Here is a 15,347-nt window from a genome sequence, read left to right on the forward strand (position 1 = left end):
CACTAGATGTTTTAAGCGAAAGTCATATATTTAAAATTATATTATGATAAAAAGTAGACGTTTCGGTCAAGATTTGACCATCATCGATACATTAAAATATTAAGATGTTATATATCATAAATTAAAAAATATTGACAATAAACGCTAGTCAAGAATTCATGGTGAAACAATTTTACATTCGCTTATGAAACGAGTTAAGAGTTGTAAATTCAGAATTGAAGATGACGATAATTTGCAATCGCTTATGAAACAGATTTCTTTGCATTACGAATTCCTTATTATTAGAAGCTATGTGAGACTTTGTGTGAGAAATACGGAATTCCTAGTGATGATAGTCAAATCTTGACCGAAACGTCTACCTTTTATCATAAAATAATTTGAAATATATGACTTTCGCTTAAAACATCTAGTGCTGTGACTGTATGCTCCCTATTATTTATATTTTGTATTTTTAAGCCACTTAAATTTAATCGCAGATAGTTTAAAATGAAATTTATATATCTTTTGATAGATGCTATAACACCATTTACATTTCTGTAAATTTTATACAAATCAAACTTGATTTTCTTTTATATCAAAAATTCTTCAAATTTTAGCATCTTCAATTCATGCAAATTAAACATAGTGTAAACATAGTTTAATTTGAGAGCTACAGCCTGTAATGACTCGATATAACAAAGATTTCGAATTTCTCGTAGTCCAATAAGATCAGCCGGCCAGGCAGGAAATTACGATGAAAGGAAAAGGATAGCCGTAACTCATTCCTGCCTCGGAGAACGTTTTTAGGTCGCGTAGTAAGGCGGGGGGGTGTCTGGATGCTGCGGCATCGATCCGATACATCACGGGGGCATTTACATCCCCCTACTCGCCCCCGTCTTTCGCTGCCTCCCTCTGCCTCCCTCTTTCCTTCTTTCTTTCTCTCAGACGTCCGTCTCGGGCTCACCAGCCGTACTACCGCTGGGGTGGTTTCTCCCGTGCGACCGCTTATGCCGCCACTTTCCTGGGGGCGCTTGCGCAAGCTCCCTTTCCCTACCTTTCCTGCCATCACCCCGTCTTTGCAACTACCAGGACCCCCTCCGCTATCCCCTCTTCTCGTCGTATCGCTCGAAGATGCAACGGCCATTGTCTACGCGTCAAATCTTTTCACCCCCCGGCGCAACGACACTCCACCCGGGATCGTAGCAAGGAGCGGTCGTTTACACGATTTTTGGAACTTCCGATCGTGCGATCGTGAACTTCTACGATAGCGATGTGCTAGAAAAGATGCGTTCGTTGAGCGCGAGAGAACGACGATCGAGGGAGATTTGCCCGTGCTTGCGAGTTAAGACTCCCTCTCAAAGTGTTCGCGTTTATTCGAACGAGGGATTTCCGAGATGTTTCATTTCGCGTTATCTAAAAGATATCGGAAAATTACTTGCTGGTTTTACTGCCGTCATTACGTTGCGTTTAAATACCGCTGTAGTATTCAATTACAATAAAACGTCTTTTAATGTTGCTTGAGAAGTATAATACAATTTTATAATTGCATTACTTATTCATAACTGAATAGATTAAATCAGTATTCCTCTTTGCTGTTATATACTTTTCCACAAAGTATAAAGATTATGGCACACTTAAGCAGACATTTTGGATTTGCTCCTCTATTACTTATGTTATTATTTTTACGTTCTCTCCTGTGGTTAGCCAATTTACTTACGTTTTACTGGTTAATTTTTTTTACGTGCTATGCTCTCTCTCTCTCTCTCTTTATATCTGCATAGTAATTTATAATGTTTCAGAAATATTAATTACAATACTCCTATTTCCATTACCATTACCATTATTATCACTACAATTGTTGCTCTACTTATTACTGCAGTAATCTATTTTTTTATTATACACATGACCTCATAGCTAAACCATTGTAAACTTCATTATAGATAGCGTTCGTCAGTTATTTCTGCACAGCACAATTTTCATTCGCACTCTACAGTGTACGGGAGATCGCGGCATTATAATAAATAAATGTATAATAACGACACGCGCCACATACCGCACGGAAAACGGCAATTCGCTAGATTTTTACGGATGTGCACATGACTCGCGGCTCATCAACCGACCACGCACCATGCGTGCTGAGACATCAAACAGACCGGGAGTTTTTCATTCTGATTGTTGCGCGCCGCGCAATTACGAGATAATATCATGCGTGTGTTTTTAGCGAGGAACGTATCGCGCGAAAATTATGACATGAACACGAGTTTTCCTGCGTCATCATTAAAAAGTTTTCCAATTTTCTTAAAACGCTTTCTGATGCGAACTTCGTACCTTATAATTATCGCATATAAATATGTAAAACGCATAAATATGAAAGCGTATAAAAATAGCAAATGTTCACGGAGAGAATTTTTTTTTAATTTATCCTGAAAATAGTAGTTGTGGTACAATATAATATTTTTACTATGCTACTATGAACTACAGTTCAGTCGAATTAATTAAACTTATTTTATATTTTATTATAGTTTTATTAATGAATGAGAGAAATTTACATAAAATTCTTCGAAATACAATGTTGTCCCAGGACTACCATATTTTCAGGGTAAATTCTAAAAAAAAATTCTCAGTTGAAGTAAAAATGTACTAAATTTTAATAAATAATTGTTTAAATAGTACTAATATAACATTTATTTTACGGAAAATATTTTTTAAGTAAAAAAATTCAATAATTAAATCAAATTAATGGTTCTTAAATAAATATACGTTTACATTTAATAAATATTCAATTGGCGCTGTTCAAATAAATATTTATTAAAATTTAGTACATTTGTCTCTCAGTGTAGTTTCCGCAGACGACGTCTAAATAAAATTATCTTTATATTCTTCTTCTAGAATTTAATCAAATAAACATATAATGTTCTATTTCGCGAATGACGAAATTTACAGATCGTCGATTTATCTCGTGGATTATCTCTTTAGCATTTCAGTGGCAAATTATTGGAACTCGATTCACGATGACCACGCCCAAGACGATTTCTTAAGCGAGCTGATATCAAGAAGCACAAGGAAGGGTACGCGAGCTGAGGAAGATGACGAAGAGAGTCAGGGGTTGGAAAAAAGAAGAGACGAGGGGGATGGCTCTTTGTCTCGGGGGTTCGGATTCTGAAGATAGAGGCTAATTCCTGGCAGCCACCCTTCGAGGAATGTCGACTTTTACCCTGCACAAGATCTCCTCTTGTCCACCTTTTCATCCTTTCGTCCTTTTCCTTTGCCTTTGCTTGGGTACTTTGATGTTCCTAATTTGATTGAAGGAATCCGTCGTACGGATACTAACTTCGTCTTTATTGATTGCTGTTTTGTTCAACCTTCGTTGTCGAAGGACCGATAGATGCGCCGCAGGATGCAAGCGATATCTAATCCGAAATCCTTTCGACGTAACGTTTAAATTCCACTGATCCTTGCTATAGTCCACCTCATAGGTAAGGCTGACGATTCATTTTATCGTACGTTGAAGAAGAATTGATCAATCCTTGCAATTCGATTATAACGCAATTAACTTTTTCAATTCGGTAATAAAGAATGTAATGTAAAGAGAGCTCTTATATAAGAATCATAATAGTGACTAATTTTTTATGTCATCAACAGTATTTCCGTCATCACGTCGATAATCTACCAACATTTCCGCAATTTTTCTCAACATCAGCCTTATAAGTTCTGCTTGAGACAACTTATGCTAGCGACAGTTATTACGTCGTAACTATCAAGAGAATCGTCGAAAATTCGTTTTGATTATATCGAAGTCGCTGCTGGCATCCAGCGATCGGGCTTCTAATCTGATTCGAGCCGTTTATACGGAACCAAATGTCGATATCCACTCCAGCGTGGACTTCAACTTCCTTTTTTCCTCCCTCCCCCCAATTCGTCCCGCCTCTGGCCGCCCGTAAGGAAAAAAGGAACGCTATCAGGAAACCCGATAAAGGGGGTCCGCGAATTTTCTGCAAAACCGAAGAGATCTCGGACGGAGCTGCGCGCCGTATCTTATCGTGAAGCAGACGTCCGCGGCAGAGAATCCCCGGACTCGGGCATCCCGTATATAGGTACGTACCTGTATTATATCTGCGTCGTTCACATATCTGGATAGGAGCGCATCATATTCCCCCGTACCTTTCTACCTACCCGCTACCACTCTGTATCGATACATCGTACGTATACGGGTGGAATATCGCGCACGTGTATCTATATTATATCTCGCGAAATATCGAATGGGCGTCGTCTCGAACGGAGATGCTATGCTATAGGATGTCCTGTAGCACGTCTAGAATGCGCGCCGGATTACCGATCGCGACAGTATCATTTATACGAAATTCCGATTGTTACGATTTTGTACGACTTGCAGCTTACTATATAAAATGATAACAACTGCGTCCAAATATAAAAATTTTGTCGTTTTGTCTTGTCAATGTAGCACAATGAGCTCAATAAAAAAATGTAAGCAAGATATCATATATGTCTATATATTATATACGGTAAAAAACATTTCGTATTTGTGTTAAAATTGGTCCTTGTTAAAATTCTTGTATTGAATTTATGAGTAAATAATCAACATAAAAATATTTTAAAATATAAATTTTAAAATAAAGAAATAAAATGTTAATTTTATACTGAAAAAGCTTCTACAATTTGTTACAAATTATATACAGCTGTGTGTATTACTTATATTTAAAGAATTTTATTTTTTTATATCCATATTAATATTTAAGTATTTATATAATTTAATTATATTTGCATAATTTTATTATTAGTTTAATAATTATAACAAGATCAGATTTGTTCGTCAATGAATATGATTTTACAGTCAAATTATTATCGCTCTGTGTTCGTATTATATTAAAACACAAATATAATATTCTTACCCCTTTATATAATACATTTTTGAAATATTGGAATGGAGTGGTTCATTTTTCGTTTTCTTCTTCCTGTTGTGCAACGGGCGGCATCTGTATCTCTTTCATAACAGATATACATGTGTATTTGTGTGCGAAATGCACACCTACATACATATCGGCAAAGTACCCATTACCAGTATTCGAGCGGTATTAATCTACTCGGGCTAATTGCATGTCGATTACAGTGATCGTAACGAGTGCCGATAAATACTGGAATCAAAGTGAAAAATTTCCACTTGAAACGTTTTAGGCCATGCGTGCGATACTGAGTGTGATGAAGGCTGTTTTGATCGATATAAAATATTGCCGGTCCATTTGGGAGATGTTATTCTACTTTATGATATGCGAGGTTCCTCGTCAATTTACGAAATAAATTACAGGAATTATACAAGAATTATTAGTTCTTCATATAAATGTACTCCTCTAGCGTGTTATTATTGATATTCTCACGACTGTAAAAATATAAAACAAATATTTACTTTAATTATTTAGTATACTATTTAAAATATATAAAATAACATTTATGCACTCCACATCGTATTTTTTCAGGACTTATTGTTACCAACTAATAACTTATTTAATTTACTTAATTTTGAACGTAACGATATAGAAAATAATCGTATTACGAGATAAGTTAAAAATGATTGGATTCCTTTTGCCTTTCATCGCTCGAATTTTGCAAAAAAGGGCCGCGGGCATGTTGAGCATCGGTTGTCTCGGGGAACGAGAATGGTTGAGGATGAAGGGCAACACAATGGCATTACTAATGATTTTACTTCGAGCGACCCTCAGGGAAGTCATATCGATACGATAGGATACCGCGATACGCGAGCAGAAATGCCGCGCCGGTCGGATAAACCAGGAACCTCCGAGCCCTCCACTTCCGTTTTTACTGACGGCGAAGAACGAAAGAAGGGGAAAGAAAAAGAGGGAGAAAGAGGAGAGAAAAAGAGGGAAAAAGAGACCGCCTAGACCAGTTCAGGGGTTACGTCTACTTGATCGACCCGCCGACTGTCGATGATTTCGTTTACTTCGAAATGGAAAAGAGCGAATAAAGCTCCAATGATGACGTATCTTACAGTTCAATTTCGATTTTCGAACCGGTTTCGATTAATTTAAATTAAGAAATAATTTTGTTTCTATCTTTTAATCTTTCACTTCTTTAATTATAACATATATTATACTCTTTTATATTTAGTTGCAATCATAATATAAGTATATATCTGCGTTACAAAAGAAAGAATTAATTAAACGACATCTATCTTCATTTTTTGTTGACATTAACTTCATATACAAAATATTAAAAACATTAAAATATTAACAATTTAAATATTAACAATTTAAACATTTATTTAACCGTCGTTTTGAAATAATAAATATTCTTTTTTCTATAACATAAAGTCCGAAATTGAGAGATTTAAAGATCAGACGCACACGTTGGCGCGCAAAAATTGCCAGAAGAAAAAAGGGACAGCTGTATATTCGGCAACATCGTTTTAGGGGCTGTTACGCTCCCACGAGGCTGTACGAGGCGCCTTACCCTCTCGGTACAGCTAAATGTCTACATTCTATCCCTCGTCGCGCCACACACTTCGAAACTCACTCACTTCGCCATTCCTACGCCGGAAAATCCCTCGCGGCGTTCACTCAATCATACGCTGTTTGTGTCGCGACGACCACGTAGCGCACAATCGGCGCAAGAAAAAGATGTCCATCGAGCAAGAAAACTCACCCTGCTTGGTCTTGGTGTCATTCAAGCTCTCAGGCCCTCATCTCTTTCTCCTCCTTGTCCATATAATCGCAGTTTTACACCACAATCACAGATCAATGATTCATTTTGCTAGAAATATCAGTTAGAGTCATTTCGGCGTATTTAGCTCCACAGGTTGTCTTAGCTAGAATATGCATTCTAATGTTGCTCATTTTATCGTTGTTATATATTATCGACTGTTATATTAACTAGATAATGATAAATCTATGTATATTTTTTACATGTTTAATTTTAGTCTATTTAATAGTCGTTTTGTATTGACTAATTTTTATCATCCGGACAATTGTTTCTGTTTCACTTTATCTATTACTGAACTAATTTATTTATTAAAATATTACTGCGCCCTAATAACTGTATGTGACTTGTATTTGCTGTTTTTATTAAACATTAATTCTTATGTATATCAAAATGCAATCTGAATAGATATCTGAATTCTTTCTGGAACACAAATACTTATGAATGTCGAATTTTATGCTGTAGAATACTATATAATGTGCATTAGAATTACACATATAATGTGCATTACTTTACAATTACAGCATCATACATGGACGCGTAAGATCGCGAAGATAATATTCTCGCTAGTAATTTGGTTCCTTGATTAACAATCATCTTTGATGCCTACTTATTACAGTGGGATGGCAATTTCCTGCATCATAAAAAATATTTATTTTTGCCGTAATCCGACGCGCTGGCGTGTAGGAAGCGGAACGCATTTGACTGGTTTAAATCTCGTCGAGTCACTACCGTTAAGTACGATTAATTATTTTAAGCTTTCCACTTCACGAGCATCGTTCAAAAGCAGGCTCCATTATCTGCTTTCCACAATCTGCGTGAACCGTATTTGCATTTCGCAATTGTTTTTTTTTTGTTTTTCGAATATCCCGATTCATTCGCACTAGGCATGGGTGGATCGCAGTTGTAATTGATTTTGTAAGACTCGATGTATAATGCGTCGATGTCAGATATGAGATATATAATAATAACAATTTAACTTTTAATCCAAACAACACACACAAATCATTCTAGTAATATTGCAGCAATAATGCAACGTTCCAGCAACATTGCAGTAACGTTGCAAACGTTGAAACAATGTAGCTGCAAGCTTCCGTGTAGTATCTCTGAGAACAATCATATGATAATTGCTGGAAAATCTCTAATTACGAAGTAACAATAATCTTGATAGTTTTTAACACATTTGTATGTAAAAGGGTAGAATTTTAAAACACGTTACTGCAATTTTCAAGATATCTTCATTGTAATTATTATCTTTTCATACTTTTCTTGTATTGAAACGAAATGAACAATAAGATTCTTCATTTACCACGTAACGAAAATAAGTTAAAAAGTATTACGTAAAATTATATGCCATGCGTTAAACGCAGGACATTTATCGTTAGCCCCACAACTGTGCCTTCTGTTATTCTCCCATGGAGCATCCTCCAGGAACTCTCTGCGACGAACAATGTCTCTATTTTCCGCTTCTCCCCCGCCGCGGAAACCATTTTTATTCGCTACAGTATGCGCTTCATAATCTTTGTCGACTCCTCGAATGTCAGACTTCTTCTTGCCTTGCCTGCACATCCTTTTCCCTCACTGCCCATTCCCACAACCCTCCTAGCCGAATGTTGCCTCGCTTTCTTGCGAGAGTTTCTCCTCGGGATAGAGATCGCCTTTGTGCTTCCATCGACTTGGGCTGACAGGTGGAAATGGACGATTAAACGATCGACAAACCCGCCAAGAATTGTCTGGAAGCGTTGGTCAGTACTACCGCAAAAAGCAGTCGCATTCAAAACGAGGTGTTTTTTGTAACTCGCCATTTATGTCCGAGAAGTTAAAAGAATGGCGCGAGAGAAAGGGAGCGATGTTTATTTGAAGTAAACATCGTAAAACAGACGTCTTCTTTTTATTGCAGCAAATACATGTAAAAAAAATTTTTTTTAAGTTTCAAAAAAAAAAGAAAAATTTTACTTGTTTATCATTTACTAATTTTTTAATGAGACATTGATAATTATAATGCAACTTCCTTGTTTTTTTGTTGTTATTAAATATCAAAAGTTTTGTTTTAAAATTAAATCGTGCTACTGAAATATAAGTGGTTGGTATACATTTCAAAAAATAAAAATATCCCGACGGAAAAAATGTATTAATAAAAAGAATAATTTTCATAATAAATTCTTTTTATAATCGTAGGAAGGTAGAAAGCTAATGTGAGCCAGCACAGGTTGGTGTTTTCGACCCTTATTATTGGGTCATCTTCAATCTAGTTTTTGAAACAATTCAATTATACAAGTTAAAACGTTTAATGGTTGCTTAATATTTCAATAGATAAGATATAAAAGTTGTTTGTCGTATTTAACTGAATACTCAAACAATTATATTACATATTGACGATGGTCAGATAAATTAGAAACGTGCGTACAGTAAGACATTTCAAAAGTGTGTCTTTTCATAATATTTCTTATACAATTACACATTCTCACACACTGTTTCCATTATATTTCTTATATTGCCATATTCTGGTTATGTGTCTTTCTTATCCTAGGACGCTCGTACGGTATCCTCGAATACACTCAAGGCAGGGAGAGAAAGTAAGCGAGAGAGCGATGAAAGGAAAAGGAGGGTTGCGGCCGAAAAGAGAGCAAAGAGGTTTAGGTTAAAAGAAGAGGACGATTATTTATGGGACGGTTGTATGGTGGCGCGTCCGTGCCATGCATAGACAGTACCTCATTCCGATCGGCAAACGAATGGCTCATTTTCTGTCCGCAAATGTACGGAAATGCCACTCGAGAACGGCATTTCTTAATATTCGCCGGTATTAGGAGATAACCGGGGTAAGTCACGTTCCCATAGAAACGCAACGGTGCTATACTCTTAAGAACTGACCTGTGGCTATACAACGCTTTAATAGTATGCATTGCAATATGCTGCACAATTTTAACTCAATATCTTAGAACTACGCCGATCACTATTACTTTTAATGTAAAAAAAAAAAAAAAACAAAAAAGAAATGAAAGATATAAAAATTAAGATATAAAAACGTTGCATTCCCTCTTTTTTGAAATATAAAATATTATCGATTATTTCTCTTAAAATGTATATATATTTTTATATACATTATTGGTAATTTTATAAGACATGAGAATAAAATAAGCTTTATGATAAAAACTACAGCATTAAATTAATACGCGAATATTTCTCACGACTCTCACGTTAAATCACATCCCAGAGCCAAATTTTTGTGGTCAACCGCGACGTTGAAAGCACGAAAGCCACGTCGTCGTTGGAATGGAGGAGGCTGGGTTCTTCTTCCGACGGAATCGCTGTGAAAAAAGAGAAAAAAGGGGGCAGGACGGTGGCAGAACGGATGCAGCTTTTCAGAAGAGCTTTTACGAGTCGCATATGTGACCGCCATCTCCTTTATCCCCCGTTTTATATTCCTGGCACCGTGTTACATCCCTCCTACCCTCCGGCCACCAGCTTCTCCTCGTACAACCATCACCTCAACCCCCACGAACCGGCCGCTCTCTCACGGGGGCAAGGGGTGTCGGCAAGGAGCACCGACACACCGCCTCCAACCGTGGCCGACCCTTGAAAGCTTCGTGAGGAATTCTTTTTTCATATTCACCAGGGAGTGATAGTCCGACGTAACCTAACAAATTTCCAACCCTCGAATCTACGAGAAATACACCCTCCATCTCGTTCGACCGAACGCGCATTTAAATCCTCGAAGATCTTCGCCTTGCTCGAGCGAAAACCGATCCTTTCTCGTGCTGTTTCCCGCCATCCGTCCAGTCTTTCCACCCCCATCCGCCATTCCACCCCCGACTACTCCACGAAAAGCATGGTCGACCACCACGACCGCCCAGGGACCGATTCTTTCCACGCACAATTTACAGTTTCACATTTTATTCCCATCGCGCGTTCGACAGCGGGGGGTTGAGGCACGGGGGCTCCACCCGGATAAACTCGTTTCTCCCTCCTGGTCGCCAATCATCTTTCCTGCCGGGTCTCTGCGGTTTCTTATGGAGAACGGGGGTCCACCCGGAAATCCGCGAAATTGTTATTTATGATATCGAAATTCGAGGACAACTTGGTCTCTAAGATCGTTGGGCTATAAGATCGTGACTAATGCAAATAATTCGAAAGTCCAAAAGCTATTACTGTTCTAAGTAATGAATTACACAGCTAAACAATCATTTCCTAAATATATATTTTTTAATATTCAATTAAGACATGATACTTAATCATTGAGATCAATAAAACTCACATACTTTCTACTTAATTGTAAATTGATATGTGTCAGTTTGTTTTTGTAATTATATCAACAGGTTATTATCTAACGACTGTTTTATTACCTGCATGAGGGCTCAATTAAATGTAATGAAATATTTTCCCATATGTAATTGAATAATCAACGGTTAATTAAATGTTAATCAAACTAAGGTAATTATCGCAACTAAACTATTTATCATGGTTAAATGAGTGGGTGCTGTGTATAATTATATTCATACGGTTATTTGAATAATTGCTAGACAAATTAATAGAAGATAAAAGCTAATATTAAGTGTGTTCGGTCAGAAATGTTTGCGAGAATTAATTGAATAAAAAATATACTTCTCACACACACACGATACATACTGAAAATGTGTTTAATAAAATGTATTTTTGTAAAGCTAAATTTATTTAAATAGTTTCTAATTTTGTACATGTGTTAACTAATTTTTCTTAAAATATTTTATTTTTAATATAAATGTATAATATTTCAGTTATATATTTTTTTTAATATAAAATTCTTTTATTTTTTTAATTTCTAAAATAGATATTTAATTTATTATTAATATTAATACTTGTTTGACTTATTTAGAAACTTTAAGCATAATAATATGCATGCATAATGATCTAAAACAAAATAAAAAATTTTAATGTTATTCTTACTGTATTTATTATATTATAAATACACGAATGATAGAAGTGATTCAAAAGTGACCGCGCGCGCGCGTTGCTTTATATTTATAGTTGATTCAATTATGTGGGTGGTCGCCATCCTGGAGATCGTAATTAATCGCTAGACATAATTATAAAATACGTAATAATTTAATTTTTAATGGTTGAGCCAGAAAGAACTTTGATTAAGAAACTATTTCAGTTTTTACATTCAGTCGCGCTTTTTCCTAAATAATTGATTATCTATATATACAACGGTATGCTATAGATTTAGTAAATATAGTTTAATGCCTATCCACAATAATTCTTCTGATGTAATTCCATTATGTATTAATAAATTTTAAGAGATGGCAAAAAATCCTTTAATTATTTTTAAATATCAATTTAAATATAATAAATCAATGCAAATAAAATTGCTGCATATAATATTTATCAAAGATATATTAATGCTTTAAAAAAATCATTAACAATAAACTGTTTCTTGCTATTTTCACAAAATATAATTATGGGCTAATGCAGCATTTGGTTTTATCCGCAGCACGTGCGAACTAGAACGACGGCATGGAAGGATGCATTAGGTCGGCAAGACGATAAATTACAAAGGACGAAACGATGGCTGAATCACTGTGAACTGTTAGGAGACATTAAAATGCCGCGTCGCAAAAATCGAACAAAGTGGGAGGCACCGTGGTGCATTTTGCGTCACGGTCACGCAAATCTACCGTCGATTGGCACGAGTTACGGCGTCGCGAAACGGTTGGCCGCGGACACGTTCGGAAGTCAATGACGGATCGGCATAGGAAAGAAACGGAGCTATTAACTGACCGGCGAACAGAAGAAACGACCTCGCGATTGCACCGTGACGAGAATCCGTCGCCGATGTTGATCAATGTTGGAGTTCACGGATTTAACGGCGATTGACGGAAGTGTTTGAATCGCAAAAATTGTTCAGTAAGTATCCCTATTGTATGCAAATTTATGGACCGAATCGATTCTGTTCCCTTTTAACGTAAACAATGCGAATATTTTGATTGTTTTTCTCATATTCATCGGCATGTGCATAATTCCAATTTTACGGTATAAATCAACACGCGGAAACACGCAACACGAGCGTGGCTAGATGCATCAAATCATGCTTTCGAGTGGTCTATCTATACATTATCTTAAACGGAAATATACATATATCGTGTTGTACTGCAATATAGCTGAGGATCAGGAGAAGTAAAACGTCTGTCATGCGCGTCAGTATCATAATTAAAGCCAACATATATGCTAGAAAATAAGGAAGCGATTTTCCTCCGAGAGTGATACGCTCCTATGCCTCCATAAATAAATATATATTAAAGTCCAACATAGTACGAAAGTATCAAAGCTCCAGTCCATAATTCTCTTTCGCATAGCAGAATCGCTAAAGAGGTATTTCTCAACTATAAATTATGAAAGAACATTATCTCGGATATATCGTATCCATTTTTTCATAATTAATTTTTTAAGCATAAATTATACATTTAATAATATCTTTCCATTTTTAATGAACGCAATTATAAGTATACGAAGTAATATCTGAATAATGCTTAACACTTCGGTTTAAATGTAACCGTACCGTGTAAGTGTAACCATCATCAAGACAATATCAAAACAAAGTTGCTCCTTTAATGAACCCCGTGATTAATGAAGGAATGGGTTTGACATGAGTAGCACATGCTACAGCGACTAACGAGCCGTTGTTGCTTTTCTCCGGAATCGGGAAAACGCATGCTCGAGGGAACGTTGCACGCGTTCGGATCTTGTTAATGCAGGAGCAATTTATGCCTGGTGCATGATCCCACTTGGTTGATTATATTTATGATTTCCACGTATTACGCCTGATTCGTAATGCTTCCAGCCCATGGGGTGCAACGCGAAGCGGTTGCTGCATCGGCCGGTTTAGCGCGAATGATGTTGCGCTCGGGCCAAAGCGCGAGCGATAAGTTCATTCGCGCCGGTGTAACTGGCCTGCGATTAATCGGTATATATCGTATCCGTGTAAATTAGATGAAGCGATGAGCACAGCGGGCAACATCCGCGGAAAACGCAATTCGCCAGCTCCACCAGGCTGCATTTTACGACATTCGATAGTGTGGACGCAAAGTATCACGCAATAATTATTGAAATATTATCGTTATCTTTATTACTGTAGATATTCATCTATGCGATTGTCTTTTCTTCGATTTTGCATTCTCAATTTTCATAAAAAATAAATACGTTATATAAAAAATAAAAATGTATTTATTTTTAAAAGATGACCGGAAATATAACGATGATCAATACAAACTTAGAGACTTCCTTAACAATTTTTTGTGCAAAATATTACGTGCAATAATTACTAAAATATTATCGTTATTTTTATTACTGTAGATATTTGTCTAGTTATCTTTTCTTCGATTTTACTATCCTAATTTTTAATTAAAAAATATATATATATATTATACATAAAACCATCTTGTAATATATGTAATGTAACTTCTATATCTAAAAAATGGTTTCTGTAAGAATATTCTATATAATATTTTTATCTTTTAAAGACGATCAGAAATACAACGCTGTCCATAAGTTTTAGAGACTTTCTTAACGATTTTTCCCCGAGTTACTTGCTGTCTACATCCGATACTCCTGCAAACAATATTACATTAGCGACCTGGCCAAACACCTACTGACGTTTCGGCGATGATGACGAGCTGACATACGTTCCGGTTCTTGCTATTATCCGCCCTAACATTTTCGTTTATCCATATTATCCCGTGTACTTTTCTAATAGCGTTGACGCTATTGGTTGATTAGCGTCCAAAGGAAATTGTCTCATAGTTCGTCGATAATCGACGCGACGCATCATGCTTCGCCCACAGTATTGCAAATAAATCGAACAGCTGATAATAGTAAGGTAGAGAGGAAACTTAATGCACAAATATTTATTAGGTGTTAAACTTAATTCCTGCCGTTTTTCGTCTCCAAAATTGATTTGTTTCGAAGGGAAGCTGAATGAATTCCATTAATCAAAGTAATTTCCTCCATTTTCTACTTTATTACTAATTAATAATTCTTTATTAATAATACTTTGATTAAGATATTTTCCTTCGAAACAAATCAATTTTGGAAACAAAAAACGGCAGGAATTAAGTTTAACACCCCTAATATTATTATATTAAAAATTACATTTCCTAATTGTGAAGAACTTTTTCAAAAGATGACAAATAAGTTTAACACTCCTAATATTATTATATTAAAAATTACATTTCCTAATTGTGAAGAACTTTTTCAAAAGATGACAAAAATTAATTGTATAATACGATGATCGTTATATACTTTCATATATATTTCAGAATGGCTCCAGTGATGATTCACAACAATATATACTTTCATATATATTTCAGAATGACTCCGGCGATGTTATCATCAGCGAATGGACCTACGAACCGAATTAATTTTCTCGGACACGGAGCAGCTCGATTGCGACCGTCTGAACGAAAATTAGGTGTTCTCTATTAGAGTGGCTGACCCGTTTACATTCACTGATCAGTAAGTAGCAATAAATATTTGTTGGGTGACTACTGAACGCAATTATTGGGTAACACATGGCCCCTGACGTCTCGATGAAGTGTCCAGAAGCACGTTATATTGCCATTGCGGGAGGTTTGTTCCTGCATTATTGATTTATTGCCTTTGGTATA

At 36.0% G+C, this 15,347-nt stretch overlaps 1 protein-coding gene across 2 annotated transcripts; it reads left to right on the plus strand.

The window, feature by feature from the left end:
• Positions 1–3,257: 3,257 nt before the first annotated feature.
• Positions 3,258–12,579, plus strand: LOC108760073 (uncharacterized). Of its 2 annotated transcripts, XM_018505857.1 has the most exons (4): positions 8,059–8,453; positions 9,239–9,284; positions 9,349–9,527; positions 12,179–12,579. In XM_018505857.1, exons 1-3 carry the CDS (start codon positions 8,059–8,061, stop codon positions 9,520–9,522), a joined length of 615 nt encoding a protein of 204 aa, XP_018361359.1. In that variant the 3' UTR covers positions 9,523–9,527; positions 12,179–12,579. The 2 variants fall into 2 exon arrangements, 1 of the variants encoding a protein (XP_018361359.1); XR_001940068.1 differs by lacking the exons at positions 8,059–8,453; positions 12,179–12,579 and adding an exon at positions 3,258–4,073 and having other exon boundaries at positions 9,239–9,408.
• Positions 12,580–15,347: the final 2,768 nt, after the last annotated feature.

This window comes from Trachymyrmex cornetzi, unplaced genomic scaffold (genome assembly GCF_001594075.2).
Source record: "Trachymyrmex cornetzi isolate Tcor2-1 unplaced genomic scaffold, Tcor1.1 scaffold217, whole genome shotgun sequence".
In the NCBI taxonomy this organism is placed as follows: Eukaryota; Metazoa; Arthropoda; class Insecta; order Hymenoptera; family Formicidae; genus Trachymyrmex; species Trachymyrmex cornetzi.

What these genes read in the sequence shown, in the direction of transcription:
- LOC108760073 (XM_018505857.1), top strand. Translation starts at nt 8,059, where the DNA reads ATGCCATGCGTTAAACGCAGGACATTTATCGTTAGCCCCACAACTGTG. An exon ending in AGAATTGTCTGGAAGCGTTG is followed by an intron (nt 8,454 to 9,238) that starts GTCAGTACTACC and finishes TTCTTATCCTAG; the next exon opens with GACGCTCGTACGGTATCCTC. An exon ending in ACTCAAGGCAGGGAGAGAAA is followed by an intron (nt 9,285 to 9,348) that starts GTAAGCGAGAGA and finishes AAAGAGGTTTAG; the next exon opens with GTTAAAAGAAGAGGACGATT.